The sequence below is a fragment of the Melanotaenia boesemani genome, chromosome 3, assembly GCF_017639745.1.
Source record: "Melanotaenia boesemani isolate fMelBoe1 chromosome 3, fMelBoe1.pri, whole genome shotgun sequence".
Taxonomy (NCBI): Eukaryota; Metazoa; Chordata; class Actinopteri; order Atheriniformes; family Melanotaeniidae; genus Melanotaenia; species Melanotaenia boesemani.
Genome location: NC_055684.1, coordinates 31,201,996 through 31,216,770, shown reverse-complemented (window position 1 = coordinate 31,216,770; position 14,775 = coordinate 31,201,996). Strand labels below are relative to the sequence as shown.

The 14,775-nt window shown below is 38.9% G+C and overlaps 3 protein-coding genes across 6 annotated transcripts; 2 read left to right on the top strand and 1 right to left on the bottom strand.

The window, feature by feature from the left end:
* Positions 1-165: 165 nt before the first annotated feature.
* On the bottom strand, positions 166-5,543 carry zc3h10 (zinc finger CCCH-type containing 10). Of its 3 annotated transcripts, none has more exons than XM_041980061.1 (3): positions 5,406-5,543; positions 3,409-4,694; positions 166-1,128 (listed from the first exon to the last, which is right to left on the bottom strand). In XM_041980061.1, the coding sequence occupies exons 2-3, from the start codon at positions 4,546-4,548 to the stop codon at positions 616-618; spliced, it is 1,653 nt and encodes a 550-aa protein (XP_041835995.1). In that variant the 5' UTR covers positions 4,549-4,694; positions 5,406-5,543; the 3' UTR covers positions 166-615. The 3 variants fall into 3 exon arrangements, with proteins under 3 accessions (XP_041835995.1, XP_041835993.1, XP_041835994.1); XM_041980059.1 differs by lacking the exon at positions 5,406-5,543 and adding an exon at positions 5,057-5,245; XM_041980060.1 differs by lacking the exon at positions 5,406-5,543 and adding an exon at positions 5,173-5,245.
* Positions 5,544-5,601: 58 nt separating this feature from the next.
* Positions 5,602-9,176, top strand: LOC121636528 (dnaJ homolog subfamily B member 9-like). The gene is made up of 2 exons (XM_041980067.1): positions 5,602-5,845; positions 8,814-9,176. Exons 1-2 carry the CDS (start codon positions 5,602-5,604, stop codon positions 9,101-9,103), a joined length of 534 nt encoding a protein of 177 aa, XP_041836001.1. The 3' UTR covers positions 9,104-9,176.
* Positions 9,177-9,185: 9 nt separating this feature from the next.
* On the top strand, positions 9,186-14,018 carry si:dkey-28n18.9 (sorting nexin-6). Of its 2 annotated transcripts, XM_041980064.1 has the most exons (14): positions 9,186-9,621; positions 9,806-9,916; positions 10,067-10,174; positions 10,884-10,944; positions 11,114-11,238; positions 11,431-11,514; positions 11,599-11,673; positions 11,802-11,832; positions 11,997-12,084; positions 12,375-12,414; positions 12,497-12,583; positions 12,696-12,785; positions 13,325-13,390; positions 13,499-14,018. In XM_041980064.1, exons 1-14 carry the CDS (start codon positions 9,526-9,528, stop codon positions 13,637-13,639), a joined length of 1,203 nt encoding a protein of 400 aa, XP_041835998.1. In that variant the 5' UTR covers positions 9,186-9,525; the 3' UTR covers positions 13,640-14,018. The 2 variants fall into 2 exon arrangements, with proteins under 2 accessions (XP_041835998.1, XP_041835999.1); XM_041980065.1 differs by lacking the exon at positions 9,186-9,621 and having other exon boundaries at positions 9,632-9,916.
* Positions 14,019-14,775: the final 757 nt, after the last annotated feature.

Here is a 14,775-nt window from a genome sequence, read left to right as displayed (position 1 = left end):
GCACAACCTGACTCCATACAAACAACTGTAGCAATAAAATGTAATGAGCACTGGTCACTGAAAACCATTGTCTGATTGCACATGGCTTTAGTATCTCCACCTATGTCAAATATAAAGTTGATTATGAACAGAAAAATACAGCTGTATACAAAGAAACGGATAACACAGGATTCAATAAGTCGTTAATTTTTGTTGTTATGTGCAAAGTACCAAAGTTAATTTACATGAGAGCAATCCACAAAAATATAAACACAAATTGTTTCAAATGTCTTTATGTCCCAACATGGACAGCACAGCAGTCTGGCAAAAAAAAAGTTTAAACAACATGGATGACTTCACATATTTTGAAACTGCAGCCATTTTAGGGTAAAATGATCCCTCTGCTACACAAATCTTTGCCAGAGTTTACAGGAAAAGAATGAAGAGGTCACAGAACGCAAGGTCCGGACTTGTGGACATACAAGTGTTTATTCTGCCCTCTGCTGGACAAACAAGTGTCTACATCTCACTGCTGACACTATTCAGTCATCAGTTGAGTATTAAACACATCAGGAGTCCCTCTGTTAAAATTCCCCATTTAATATATGACAGTCTGGTCAGGGAAGCGATACAAGTTCAGTGAGGCAGGGATGTGATCCTCATGCTCTGACTTGCAATGGGGTATGACACCATTGGGGTGGTAGCATGGCTCATGGTGATCCCAGGTAGGGGCTGCGTCATGGACACTGCCACCGGTGCCACAGATACTGCCACTTGTGCCATAGAAACAGGCGGTGCCATTCCCTGAGCAATAGTCTGTGCGAGGGCAGCTGATAGTGGGGTAATCTCGGGGTTGAGGTGTGGCGGAGGAGCTGTTGGTGGGGCTGCATTGGTCGGAGGTGCAGCAGGAGCACCGGTGGGAGCTACCAGGTCTTGCTGAGTGACAGGCCGAGGCTGCAGCCCTGCGCTGCTCAGGGTGGTGTGAGTCTGAGCAATGCTGTGATTGTAGGAGCTTACTGCACCCACAGGGGGTGCCAGACTCTGCTCGGTGGGCGCAGGAGTGGAGGACAGCGTCATCACCTTGGCTTGGCTCCGAAACTGGGCGTTTTGCTCCAACAAAACCTCATTTGTGGCAATAAGATTGGAAACCTGAGGAACACATGAGACATGACTTAGAAAATGAGTAAATAAACAACATAACCAGATACTTGAAACTACTTTAAATAAAGCCTGAAACTTTAAGATATATAGAAATCAATTCTAATTTGCAAGTAATTTTTAAACAATCAGATGCAACCTTATTTATTCTACATAGTAAATGTTTGTCTTGTGACTAAAGTAAAACCATCCAGTCAGTTCTTTGAGAGGAAAACAGCTTTGACACATCTTCATTCTTTTTTTGTCCTTCCTGCTTGACAATGAATCCATCCAATGAAAAACATTCCTGTGTAACAATGGAAAATGAGTTGCTTTGGCGAGATAACCTGTTTAAGAGGAAACAAATTAGCAACCATTACCAAAACTTTACATTTCCCTCAAGATGTCTGGATATAAAACAAAAGGCCCTAACTGTGGAATTCACTTCTCATGTTGCCGTCTCTTAAATGTAACTCTCTTGAGCTCAAACTTAAAATGCTAAAATCAGATTTTTATCTGAACAAAGCTTCATTTTCATGCACAAGAGCACAAGCTGTTCTACATAAAACTTTCCCACATTGTTAATGAAAAGAATGGCTCAAACACTGTTCCCTGGATCATACTTATATGTGGCTTTATTTAGGATAAAAGTAATAAAAAAGGATAATAATTTTTTTTTATTATGTTAATGTTTTATGAAATTACATAAGATTTGTTTACATAAAGCTAAAAAACTAAACTTATTTTTGTAAATCTGATCAGTTTGAAAAATGTTTTTTACTTGTCAAATCTTGTGCTCCTTTAAATTTAATGCAAGCAAAACACATTGTGAAGAAGTTTGGGCAGTGGCAAGAAAAAAACTATAATATGAAACCAGAACATCTTACAACTAATTATTTTATTTGGGAACAGGCCAGTAGCAAGACTGGCTATAAAGATCTGAGACAGACCGAGTCTCTCAGAGGGAAAGATGGGAAAGTTCAAGCTGCGCCGCATCAAAAACAAATTTGATAATTCAGTGGAAACCACTCCTTGGGCCCAAGAAAACATCTGAACATCACCGACAGCTAATTAAGTTTGTCTCTACACAGAAATTAAAATGAATACATCAACTATTCAAGGAAAACAACATGTTTTCAAATAGTCCAGAGGTAGTGCTGCTGTATCTTGCCTAGTCAGAGATGAACTGGAAACTGTTCTACATGATAATAAACATAACTTAAAAAATAAATAAATAAAAATTAAATAAATATATTTATTAAAATTTATGTGTTATGCTCATATCAAGCCTGTTATGATCTGCATGCCAATTTCTAAGGTTTTATGTATTGGGGCAGAATAATAATTAAGAAAGAAAAATCTGTGGATGTTTACAAGGTTTTAAAATGAGGTAAGAAGCTCAGACCAACAGCTTCACTGTAATATGTTAAAATCTTTATTAAACTCAAATTAAGCCATTTGGTTTGCTCTTTACGACCTTCCTTCAATTCACTGAAGTTTGAGGGCATTTGTTTATGCACAGCTCTCTGACTTTTGAAGAGGTTGAGGTCTGGACTTCTACATGGTCATTGCAACATCTTCATTCTTTTCTTCTTCTGTCATTTTGTTTTAGGTTTGCTGCTGTGCTTTGGATCATTGTCCTGCCGTATGATCCAAATTCAGCAAAGCCATCACAAAAATGGCCTCACGTTTGACTGGAGAATACTTTCAGAAGAGTTCTTGGTTTGAGTAGATGACTGCAATGTCCAGGTTGTAAAACAAGATCAAATCATTCACACCTAAAAAAGCCTGACAGTTAGTATGAGATGTTTGTACAGATATCCGGTGTTTGGTTTTGGTCAAATGTGATGTTGTGCATTAAGGTCAAAAATTTTTTATTTTGTCTAATCTGCATAAAGGACATTGCTCCAGATGTTTTGTGGTTTGTTCAGATGCAACTTTGCAAACCTAAGCTGTGCTGCCATCTTCTTTCTAGAAAGATAATACTTTTTCTTAGTAAGCTTTCTAAACGTATGCCATGGCATGTTAAATATTTAACATGCCAAATGAGGCCTGAAGAGGCTGAGATTAAGAGATGTCTATTTATGTTTTCACACTCATTTTCACTGTTACACTGTGTCCTAGAGTTTGGTTCTGTAAATAATGCTATGGTGTAATATTTCATGTGTTAATGGTGAACATAAATATAATGATGTAATGATGTTACATGATTAGACAAAAGAATGTCTGGGACAATCGGCTCAAGCTTTTATAGTTGACTGTAAGTAAATGATTATTAATCAATGTTCTAACCTGCTTCTTCAGCTCCTCCACTCTCTTCCTCAGCAGGGAATTTTCTTCCTCAAGGAATCTGTACTCCAGAGGACGAGGTGGGAAGGTGGCTTGGACCCCCAACTCATAGTGCCCTCCTCCATTCCCATCTGTCAGTCGCAGCCCCTCCAGCCGCCGCCTCTTCAGCTGTAAGGCAGTGTGGTCCATAGATGCCTCCAAGGAACCTGCATCAAACAACCCACTCTCAAGGAGAGGGTCATATACTGAGCATGTGCTCCTCTCGTACCGTCGCTGTCCTGAAGAACTATAGGACAGACAACCGCTCATTCCAGCTCCACTTACTCCTCCAACCCCTGAGATAACTGGATCTCTACAGCCACCCAGACTGGGACAACCTGTCCCCATCATATTCCCTCCACTTCCAACTCCAATAAGTCCTTGCATTCCTCCACATGAACCACCTCCTCCACCTATGCCTCCCCCAGTATTCACCACTCCACTGGTGCCCTGACCCATGACACCACCCACTCCAGTCCTGGAGGGTTCATATTCATAGTCTTTTTTGACATGGCGGAATTTACATTTATTGCCTCTCTGGCACTCTCCCTTAAGGAAGTCTCTGCAGATAGGAACCTCCCCCCGGCTATGGGGAAGATCCATTGGGGACAGGCCGAGTCGTGCGGCAACCTTTCCTCGTAATCTGAGGGGTAACTCTCCTGTTTTCTTGTAATAGTCCTCATCCTCTTTAGATCCATGGACAAAACGGCAGTTAGAGCGCATGCACTCCTTATTCTGATGGTCATGACAAAAGATGAATTCATTCTTTTGCACCCCCAAGTCTGGCACTTCATTAAAGTCTGGGTGTCTAAATCGGCAGCGCTTCCCTCTCTTGCAGACATTGCGTATGAAGTCTCTGCAGACCCCATCCAATGCTAATCCTGCACCTTGCCCCCCACCTCCACTGTTCCCACAACCGTTGCTGTTTCCGAGTGCTCCTCCTCCACCCATGCCCCCTGAGCTGTTACCACCGACACTTCCCCCTGAACTTCCTCTGCCGTCTGCTGAGCCCCCTGCCAAACCAGACCCAGGTCCTCCTTCGTCACCCAGACTGCCACCACTACCACCACCACCTGACAGGTAGGAGCTGTCCCGGTCAGGCATGGCGCTTGGCCCAGCTCATGGAGAAAATAGGACTCATGTGTATGTAGAGATGGCTGACGTGACCTGGTAAACGTGCATACAGACAGGTCAAAAAGTCATGGATTTCTTTTATTGTCCTTGGAATAATGTGATCTGCTGCCACGGATCTGCAAGACAAATACATAAAAGGATTTTGAGTTAACAACTCCAGTGAATATATATGCTAATAAAATTATACCAAGACAAAAGATATAGTTACAACTGACATAAGGCTGGAACTGAAAGACACGTGACAAAACAGCATAAATGAATAGTACCACTAGTTAAGGATGAGAAGCAGCTGATAAGTCTGATAAAACAACACAAATGTACGGAATTCAATGTCTTTTAGTCACCCAACAACACACATATTGGGTTATATTCCCAAAAAAGTACAAAGTTGCGACGACTTCGCTGAGCTCGGTGCATAGCTAGCTAATCGCTAACAAACGTTGCCTGGCTACATGGCTAGATGTTTTCGTGATCTTACCAGATCAAGAAAGCAGCCAGAGGTTCATAGTCAGAAATATCTTTAATCTGATTCTCTGAAAAATCTACAAATGGTTCTCCAGACAACAGCCAAGCTCGTGTTATTTTTGGCAATACCGCAAGGCCCCGGTGATGTTTACCACCTATCTGTCTGCATCTTTGAGTACCAACGAAGAAGACCGAATACTACCGTCTTACTCTGTGTTTATTTTCTCAGATAGTTGTTGACTGCCACCTAGTTGTGGAGTAATAAACTGCATGGCCACAATGTGCCCGCTTCAAACCAGGAAATAATAACAAAACATCAAAAAGCCGCATTTATAGAATTTAGCAGCGATTGTTGAGGTTACCTTTGATCGCCTTTTTTTTAACCTCATTTACTGTTCACCGGTGGGCTGAAACAGACGAAAAAGCGTCCTTCTACTGACGTTTAGATTAGATAGCTTTGTGTGAATATGGAAATAGGATATCAAACCGCAACGTAGCAGCTGTTGGCTTTTAGACAAAGTTTGTTTGAGTTCCTCATCCTGTGCTGAGGCGTTTAACATGGCAGCAAAAGTCGCGACCCACTGGATGCAAGCCTCCGTGGTCATCTTTTTCTGCCTAGCTGAAGCCCAGCCTGCTTCAGCAGCCTCGGAGACTGTCAGAAATTATTATGACACCCTCAATGTTGAGCGAACAGCAACAGACAGCCAGATTAAAAAGTCTTTCCGTAGACTGGCTGTGAGGTACCACCCTGATAAAAACAAAAGCGCCGATGCAGAGACGACATTCAGAGAGATTGCCGAAGGTAATGACTCACAATATCTCTATTTACTTTAGCCTAAATACAAAAGGGCGTGAAGCGAGATTATTGGCTCAGTTATGTCAGACTTTTCATTGTAACTCAAAGTAATCTTGAAAGTTGGTGAGTGTACCGCAGTTATGTTGATCAGATGTTAAAACATTTATTTCCAATGTTAACAGTAATGTTGATTCAGGGGCATCTTTTCAGCAGTTAATCTACAGTATTTTATAGCAGATCCACTATGGATTTTTATTCTTAACTAATACAAATCATCCTTTTGGAGTTCACTAAGAAAAAAAAAAGTGATTATGTTCCTCTCTAACATACACACATACATTGTTAAGATGACTGTGTTCACATTAAAGCAATGGTTCCTAAACTTTTTCTGCAGTGCCCCCTCTTCATTGACAAAAATAATGTCAAGGGTCCCCAATCCCACGATCACATGCACCCCAATGCTTACAAAGAAATATACAAAAAATGTGCCACAAAATATACCTTAGTTTACTCATTAATTATAGTTAAAACCATGTCAGCAGCAGTAAGGGAATGATCAATTCCTCTACTATAGCATGTGGCGTTTTAAACCAGGAAACTGCAAACTACTTCAGGGAAGTTGAGCATTTGATGAGACAGATGTTGCTTTAGTAAGACAACTCTGCTATTCATAACAGTTAAGTCATTTGTTTTTAATATTATCAACAGGCTTTTTTTGTGTGTGTTCAGGATGAGAAGTCCCCAAGTTGGCTTCCTACTGTTAGATGCTAAATTTTGAGACGTTGCATCTGATCACAATGACTTGAATGGCTAGCTCCATATCAGGCGGTGTTGGGGCAGATGATACTGTGGCTGGGGTCTGTCTTGGGTCAGAACTGTGTCCTTTCTCTTTAAAAGAAGATGGGAATATTTCCTTTTTGCTCTTCATTATTATATCGTCCTATAGACTGGCTAGCAACTGTCTTTGTCCTCATTTTCAGTTAATTTTACCTACTTTTTGATTTGACTTTAAAATAAACTAACAGCCTTGCTGGCCTCCTGTTTGATATTAACTGGATCATGTCGCTCTAGCATAATCAGCACCAAGTAAATTGGATACTGAAACATTCTTTGAACTTTTATATAGTTGTTTATTAGAGTTGATGTGTAGTCCTATTAGGAAAATTCTTCACAAGTCCCAAAAATACATTCTGTGAAAACTAAATATGAGATGATTTATCCAGAAAATGTTCAAACTAATCTATTGCTTCTAGATTAGCACAGCCTCATTCTAACATTAGACACGTCATCTTACATAACATTAATGGGGGACTGGAACAAAATGTCCTCTAGAAATATTCAATATCAATATTTCTGAGGGTTGATTAGTTAGAGAGTTACTGTAAAATTCTGTCTGTAAAGACTTTCCTTTCTCTACAGCAGTGGTTCTCAGACTGGGGGTCAATATATAGCCTACATTTATAAAATAAATATGGGATTTTTACCAGGTATGTCAAAATTAGATAAATGTTACATTAGTGCCCCAAAAAGAAACTGATGTGGCCATATAGGTGCCTTGTCACGGAAGTAAACCACCAAAAACCACATTATGCTCCTTATTTATGAAGATTCTGACAGTCTTCTAGCCTTTACGTTTTGATCACTAAGTGGTTGAGTGGCGGTGGAGATTGCAAACACCAAAGCAAGTTATCTTGGAGGTCGTGGCTCAACAAGTCTGAGAACCTCTGCTCTACGGCACTGTTTAGAAAAGGTCTCCAGTGGGATCTTCTTGTCATGCCAGAAACGTTGGAAGCCATCAGAACCATCTAGGTTTTTTTTTTTTTTTCTCCTCAAAAATAAAATTTTACTCCATCGTTCAGCGTCCAGTGTTTGGTGCTTTCTTGCAAAGTCCAAATGGGCAAGTTTGTGGTGTCCTGCCACGTTCAAGGACGGAAAGTCTTTTTGCTTTTGCCATCAGGGGGGCATGACAGTGAATGATTATAAGAAATGTCATGAAAGCCATATTTTTGTGCAAATTTTGACTTTTTAAGGCCACAGTTTTAAACGTTTAATTAACTGATTACCAGCCTATTTAATTTTAAATGCAGTACTCCACAAATTGCTCTTATTCTTTTTGTATTTTGAAGATACTTAGAACTAGGTTACGACCCACCAGGGTGAAATGCGAATACTTGTGCTTTTTCTTCTGATTTTAAAGCTTTGTTCAGGAGTGTGTGTGCAGTATATTACAAAGTTTGTAAAAAAAAAAAAAGATGATTTGACATCATTAGTCCAGTCCTTATAATAATAATACAGAGCAAACTATATATATTTTTAGATGTCAACAAGTCCATTCTGTATAGAATAGAATAGAATAGAATAGAAATACTTTATTAATCCCTTCAGAGAGCCCTCAGGGAAATTTGGGTACTCCTGATATCCTGATATCAGATCTAACACATTTAAAAATGATAATAACACATTAAAAATGATGATAATAATAATATATATTAGTTTAAATAAAAATTGCTTTGATTTTTGGTGAGAATAAAAAAATATAAAGCGATCTGCATCATCAAATGATAGCTGCATTTAATAAGTTTTATACCTATAAACGAAGGTGTTTTCATCATTCAGTGAGCCAAGTCTTCTGTATAAGGGCTAGACCCCTCATTGTTTGGCAGAGCATCATTTATGCACATGGATAGGGCGAATTTAGTCATTTCTTCTCAATTGTGAGAACTGCTCTGACAAAGAGAGTCATATCTTCCACAGTGTGGTCACAGTACAGACTCTTGGTAGCAGTACAAAAACACAAGATACAGATTCAAGGAAAGAGCCTAGAAAAAGCACAATTTTCCTCATACTCTCAGAGCTAAATGCATTTCTTATTAAGCTAAACAAGTAAAAAAAACCTAGTTTGATCTGAACTGAGCTGCATTATTACCACTTAAGTAAACATTTATTGAAGTTAACAACTGTTTCTCCTCCCCAGCCTACTCGGTGCTCTCTGACAAGGAGAAAAGGAGGTTGTATGACCATATGGGCCACGAAGCTTTCCTACAAAAAGAGGCCTCTGTTGACCCTGACGATGAGGATGAGACAAGCTTCCCCTTTAGCTTCTCAGACTTCTTCCGGGACTTTGATGATGATCCCTTTGTGGAAGAGCCACACTTCCACTGGAGCGTTCTTCAGGAGGAGGAGTATTTTACCAGTTTTGAGGGGCCTAACTTCAGCTTTAGTTTTGAATATGAAGATGAAAATGAGGAGGAGACCTACTATTAAAAATTCAAAATGATTTTCTTGTACTGAATTTGCTTTTTTTTTATTGATAATAAAGTGTATTTATCAACTTGTATCTTGTGTTTGACATGTAGACTTTTACACAGCTGGAAAGTGCTTTGTATTCTGCCTCTTTTATGAGATATCTTGTAAATTCAGTTGCTGTGAGGTTAGGTCTGACAAATAGATAACTGCGTGGACCGTTACAGCACTTTTCCTGTGTGGGTGTGTCAGAGGTCCAGAGTTTATGACTAACAAACCATTTACTTGTCTATTTCCCTGTGCCAGCACTTTAGATTTGGTTTGGTTTTACTCCATGTCTCTCAGGACAATTGTGCACTTTGACCCAGAGGATATCCTGTGCTTTCTCAGCAGTTGGAGCTTGAGCGCACTGAAGCCAACAGACAAAAGATCTTCATAGTTTTATGTTCTTTAATTGCGATAAAAACAAAGATTGTAACATTTTAAAAAGCAGAGACAAGACAAACTTGAAACATCAACCTGCAAGCTTAACAATGATGGTAAGTACGCCTGAAAAAGCAGTTGTTTATGAAAACCTGTGAATGTCATGTGACATCCTTAGCAGACATCCATAACTGCAGAGAGGGTTTAATACAGTTCTTCCCTTTTTATATAGTTCACAGATGTATGTGACTTTAACCTTGGCTGGTATTGTTTATATTGACTGCCATGTTTGTATTGAAGGAAGAAGTGAAAGATGCATCTTCTGTTCTGAGTGTCCACTGTCATAACATCAAGATTACAGAGGTGCTGCAAGACGGGGACGAACTTACCTTCATAATTGTATCTCAAAAGGTGTGAAAACGATTCATTTACCCAGCACTTGCTTCAAATATTGCACCATCTTAATTTATGAAGTGTGCACTTTTCCACTTGATTGATTTATGTTATGAAATTACAAAAACTGACATGTTAATGACCTGCTGTCTCTTCTGTCTGTTCCAGCTTTCTGGGACGGGGGAATACCATGTGGACCGGACCTATGATGACTTTGAATGGCTGCAGCAACACTTGTTTTCTCAGGAAGATGTTCCCGGCATTCAGGGAGTCATAGTGAGAGCTTCATAATTTTTTCTGTGCTAATCTCTACAAAACAAAGCTTGTAAAGGGTTTTCTAACAATAATTATTGATTTCTAAGGAAAAAAACGGGTTTCTTTAATGACTTCCATCAGGATTTTGGGAAGCCATTTCGTCTCTATCTAACTGCCTGCTGTAATGTTCAGAAGAACAAGTGAAACTTTTTTACATACATGTAATGACATCATACAACACTATGTGTTTGTTACTGAGAAAAAATGAAAACTATATTTTCACTGAGTCCGTCGGTTAGAAAGTGTTCTACTTGTATCCAGATTATACAGTCCTGAGGTATTTTCACCATTGAGAACTGCAGTTGCCATTATCCTTTAAAATGAATTCAATAAATAACATTATGCACCAAAATAGTTCCTTTAAATACAATTTAGGCTTTTGTATATCACAAAAGGTTAGGGCTTTTAATATAATATAATATATAATATGTATAATGTCAGAATGTACTTGGAATGTAATATAACCTTTACAGGTGAACTTAATTTGACTTTCTCTAAACATTTGAATACACATGTAGAGCTTTCAGTGTTTATTTTATTTTATTTTCAGTATCTAAATCAATAAATATGTATTATGTAGACTATATGTATTTTATGCACATATTGTGTCATATTTGCAGTTTTTGAGACAGTGTCCAATAAAGTGAAATTGTCTTCTCTCGTTTTCCAGTTTCCTCCTCTTCCAGCCAGGCCTCAGGTGAATGCATCAGCCAAGGTGATGAAACAGCTTGGTGAGTCCAAGCTGAGGCTGCTGAATCACAAAAACCTAATCAAAGCAGTCTATTAAAATGTGTGTTTCAAGGTTAAGACATCAGCCAAATATATTTTCCAATTTCGTGTCAGTTTTGTTTCAGTTTTTAGTTTGTTTTAAAAATCTAATTATTAATGCTTTCCCTGCAGGTTTCCTTGGTTTAGGAGAGTGGCAGCCATACTGCAGAGCGCTGGAAACATTCCTCAGGCAGGTCACTGCACACAGCATCCTTAGCAAAAATAAAGCCATGGAGGTCTTCCTGACTAGCACAGATGTAAGTGGACACAAACAGATTTTCACCTTTTTTTCCCCCCAATTTTATTTTTAGACTTATCTCCAGTAAAAGGAGGGAAATTAATTCTACAACAGTGTAATGACAATGTTTTCTAAAAAAAGATGTTTGTCTGTCTGTGCTACAATACATAACAAATTATACAAGCATAAATAATTGTGTTCATGTTGTCAGCCTCCAGGCAGACAGAAAATAAAGAAAAACATTTTCAACCGTCTGAGCCAAGCTGTGGAAGGAATGAGGAAAGAAGGCCATAAGGTTTGCAACTGCAGAAGTTAGATGTTAGTCGGTCTAATGAAGTTAGACAACGTGGAGTTCTAAAGATGTAATGACTGTCTGCAGGATGTTGATGAGTTCTTTCAAACTAAACGGGATCATAACCTTGTTCTAACTGGCTACACCAAGACTGCAGCTGAGGTGAGTCAGCCAACCTGTCGCCCTCTCCATCTCCTCCTCACACCCCCGCACACACACACACACACACACACACACACACACACACATACTCTCATAGTGTGAGTTTAAAACTTTGCTTTTTGTTGCAGAAATTCCTTGATGTGGTGCTGACAGAGCAAAGTAAGAAATGTGTTTCTTTCACAAAGTTTGCTTTCTTTTTGATTCTATATAATATAATATATATAATAAGGAAGATATCTGATGTATAAGTGTTTGTGGATAAGTGTTTGTGTTTGTGGACACAAGTCTGGAGTTCCTGTGTGGTGTGTTCTGTTTATCTGCAGAAATTGCTGTGGCCTGTGGGCATTTCTCAGCTTCTCTGCATCTTTGTGTAGAACAAGGGGATGATCCTGAAAAACAAGCTTTCACGAGGTGAGAGAACAACATTATTGGTGTATGGCAAAAAATATTTAAAGTTAATGCCCCTTAAGTTTTGAGGAGATGCTTGTAGAGAGAGTAAGCTTTGATTTTAATCTCCTACATTTTGAAATGGGGAGACCAGTTGCTGTAGTTTTGAAAGAGAAATAGTTCCCGTTCTTGCCTGACTCTAAATACATAGCCACCTGATGACCTGACATTACAGCCAGGAAACCAGAAACAGGAATGTACAGTTTAATAAACTGAAAAAGAAACAACTCATCAACTACACTTTCTTCCTGCAGGGTTTGTGTGAAATTATCAGAGGTCTTTAATTCTATGAAGGTAATTTGTTTTTCATTTTCAGTAGAAACATATTTAGCGGTCAATCGCTGCTATGCTGAATCATATATTTGTGTGTGAGCAGAAAAGCATGATGAGTGTTGCTCTGAATGACATGGGCACTCTTGGACTGGGCCTGGACCTGGAGTCTCGTTACCAGGATGCAGAAAAAGTGTGTGCTGTAGTTCAAAACTCAGTATTATCTGTCAGTCTAGAGCAATCAAACATCAGAAAACCTATGACCAATGTTCATGTTTGGAATTGAATTATTTTGTCAAATATAGGAGATGTTGTTCAGGAGAACCTGTAAACTGGTGGAGTTGGAAAATGCCAGAAAAAATGCAGAGAGGGCCAAACCTGTAAAGAAGACTGCTGTAAGTATTTAAACAAGTAAACAACCACTCAAATAATCATAAATAACATGCAAATAAAATAAGTCTGCGGTTAAAAGAGAGTTCTTGTAGACCTGAACATACTGTTGCATACGGCTGGTTGTCAGTAGAAACCATGGGAAAGATTAAGATTCTAAAACTCATTCCAGGAGGTAATTAAACACAGAGGATAGTGAGATGTTGCTTGTTCCCAGTGAGCTGTGTGTAAAATTTGGTTCAAATGCAAAAAAAGGAAGGAAGGAAGCTGTCAAAGGATCAAGACAGAAAACTAAAAGCAACAAAAGTAATAAAAAACAAATTGATAGTACCAGGAGTCAGTGTTACATTATTTTCCCCAGCAACTGGAGAGGGATCGACATGCTGTCATGTAACCAGCAGGTGTCAGCAAAATTCAGCTTATATAGTTCAGTCGTGGAGCACGAAGAGAAAACATAATACGAGGACAACAGATGCGAGTAGAATCTCAATAATCCCTTTGATGAAGTGCACAAGCATAATGACATGTTCTCCACTTTCCTCAGATGGAAGAGGTGAAAAACGCAGCAGAAACGGAGTTTGAGCAGATTTGTGAAGTTGCCAAAAAAGAGGTAAAACATCAAATTTACATCTGGATTCCCCAATCCAACTGTTGACTTCAACTGTTTGTTGACATGCACATATATAATGTTAACATTAAGACAATGTGCTCCTCACAGATCGTCCAGTTGGAACGAGCACGTGTGGAAATGTTGCAGCAGGCTCTGATTCAGTGGTGTGAAAAGCAACTTCTCACGGCCAAAGAAAGTGCTGACGTGCTCAGCCAGCACCTGCAAGCCTTTAAAGGGATGGCCTACTGACCTCAATTACATCTGGTGTGAATAAAGAAATCTAAACAAAAAAGAAAGAAAGAATCTACTGATAATCCAACAGACTCACTCTAACCTGAACCACTGCTATGGCCTCACATTTGCCCTCATCTTAACCAAATTCTACTTTTTTTGATATCTTGAGAAAAGTCTTTCCTCTATTACACTCATTCCAATAAAAACCAAGTAGAAATGATTGCTTCTTCTATCCTAGCAGTGGGCTTTTAAATCTGCTAAGGAAGTCCTGTGTGTTTATGATCGTATATGTGTTTTATACTGCACTGCTACAATATGCTGAGATTGTATTGTGTTGCTCTCTAGCTACTACATCCACTGGGGTCACACAAAATAAAGAGTGATGAATTGATTCCCAAAGTACCTGCTTGCCTTTGTGTGTGTTTCTCCCTCCTGGATCATTAATCAGTTGCTTTGACTGTTACTGCAAGGACATGGCAGCAAGGACGCTCTGTGCTGGCTTTTTATTTAGCTTTTGAAACTATTCCACCATTGTGAATATCTGTAAATGATCTCTTCCCACAATTGTTCTCAGTCCCTCATAACTGTATAAAAAGTCTGACTCAGAACTAAGATAGACTAACATTTCTGCACATAACCTCAATGTCATCCACTCCTGCTCTGTATTCAGTGGACTGTAAGGTTATATTTCAGCACTGCTGTGTGTTTTTTCACATCTCTTCTGGCATGTGATCTGTGGTTGGTAAGTAAATAGATATTACCATTTGAGGAAATATGTCAGTAGGAAATGGATGATTGGTCTCATAAGTAGAGAAAGCATAGAGCCCCACCAAATGTTGCATGGGAAATAATTTAGTATTGTCTTCACTTTGAATGAAAATAACTCAAACTTGGTATTTAATGGCTTATGCTGTACATTTATATTCAAACTTTAAGGTGGTCTTGTAATTTGACATTATTATTATTATTATTGACCAAAAGATAAACTTGTTCTTAGATGTGTCCTCAGAAGAGTAATCATACTTTAAAAGGCACCCGTTACACTTAATTATGGCATTATAGATTTATTCTTGCAGTAGCTGTGCGTGATTCACAAACATATTCAACCTGAATGTAATGGCTGTAGAATTAAAGCTCTAAACACCTGCTGA

Coding starts and splice junctions, on each gene's coding strand:
- zc3h10 (XM_041980061.1), bottom strand. CDS start 4,548: ATGCCTGACCGGGACAGCTCCTACCTGTCAGGTGGTGGTGGTAGTGGT. Junction 1,129..3,408: donor TGGAGGAGCTGAAGAAGCAG/GTTAGAACATTG, acceptor TGTGTTCCTCAG/GTTTCCAATCTTATTGCCAC.
- LOC121636528 (XM_041980067.1), top strand. CDS start 5,602: ATGGCAGCAAAAGTCGCGACCCACTGGATGCAAGCCTCCGTGGTCATC. Junction 5,846..8,813: donor ATTCAGAGAGATTGCCGAAG/GTAATGACTCAC, acceptor TCTCCTCCCCAG/CCTACTCGGTGCTCTCTGAC.
- si:dkey-28n18.9 (XM_041980064.1), top strand. CDS start 9,526: ATGTTCTTTAATTGCGATAAAAACAAAGATTGTAACATTTTAAAAAGC. Junction 12,584..12,695: donor GTTACCAGGATGCAGAAAAA/GTGTGTGCTGTA, acceptor TGTCAAATATAG/GAGATGTTGTTCAGGAGAAC. Junction 12,786..13,324: donor AACCTGTAAAGAAGACTGCT/GTAAGTATTTAA, acceptor CACTTTCCTCAG/ATGGAAGAGGTGAAAAACGC.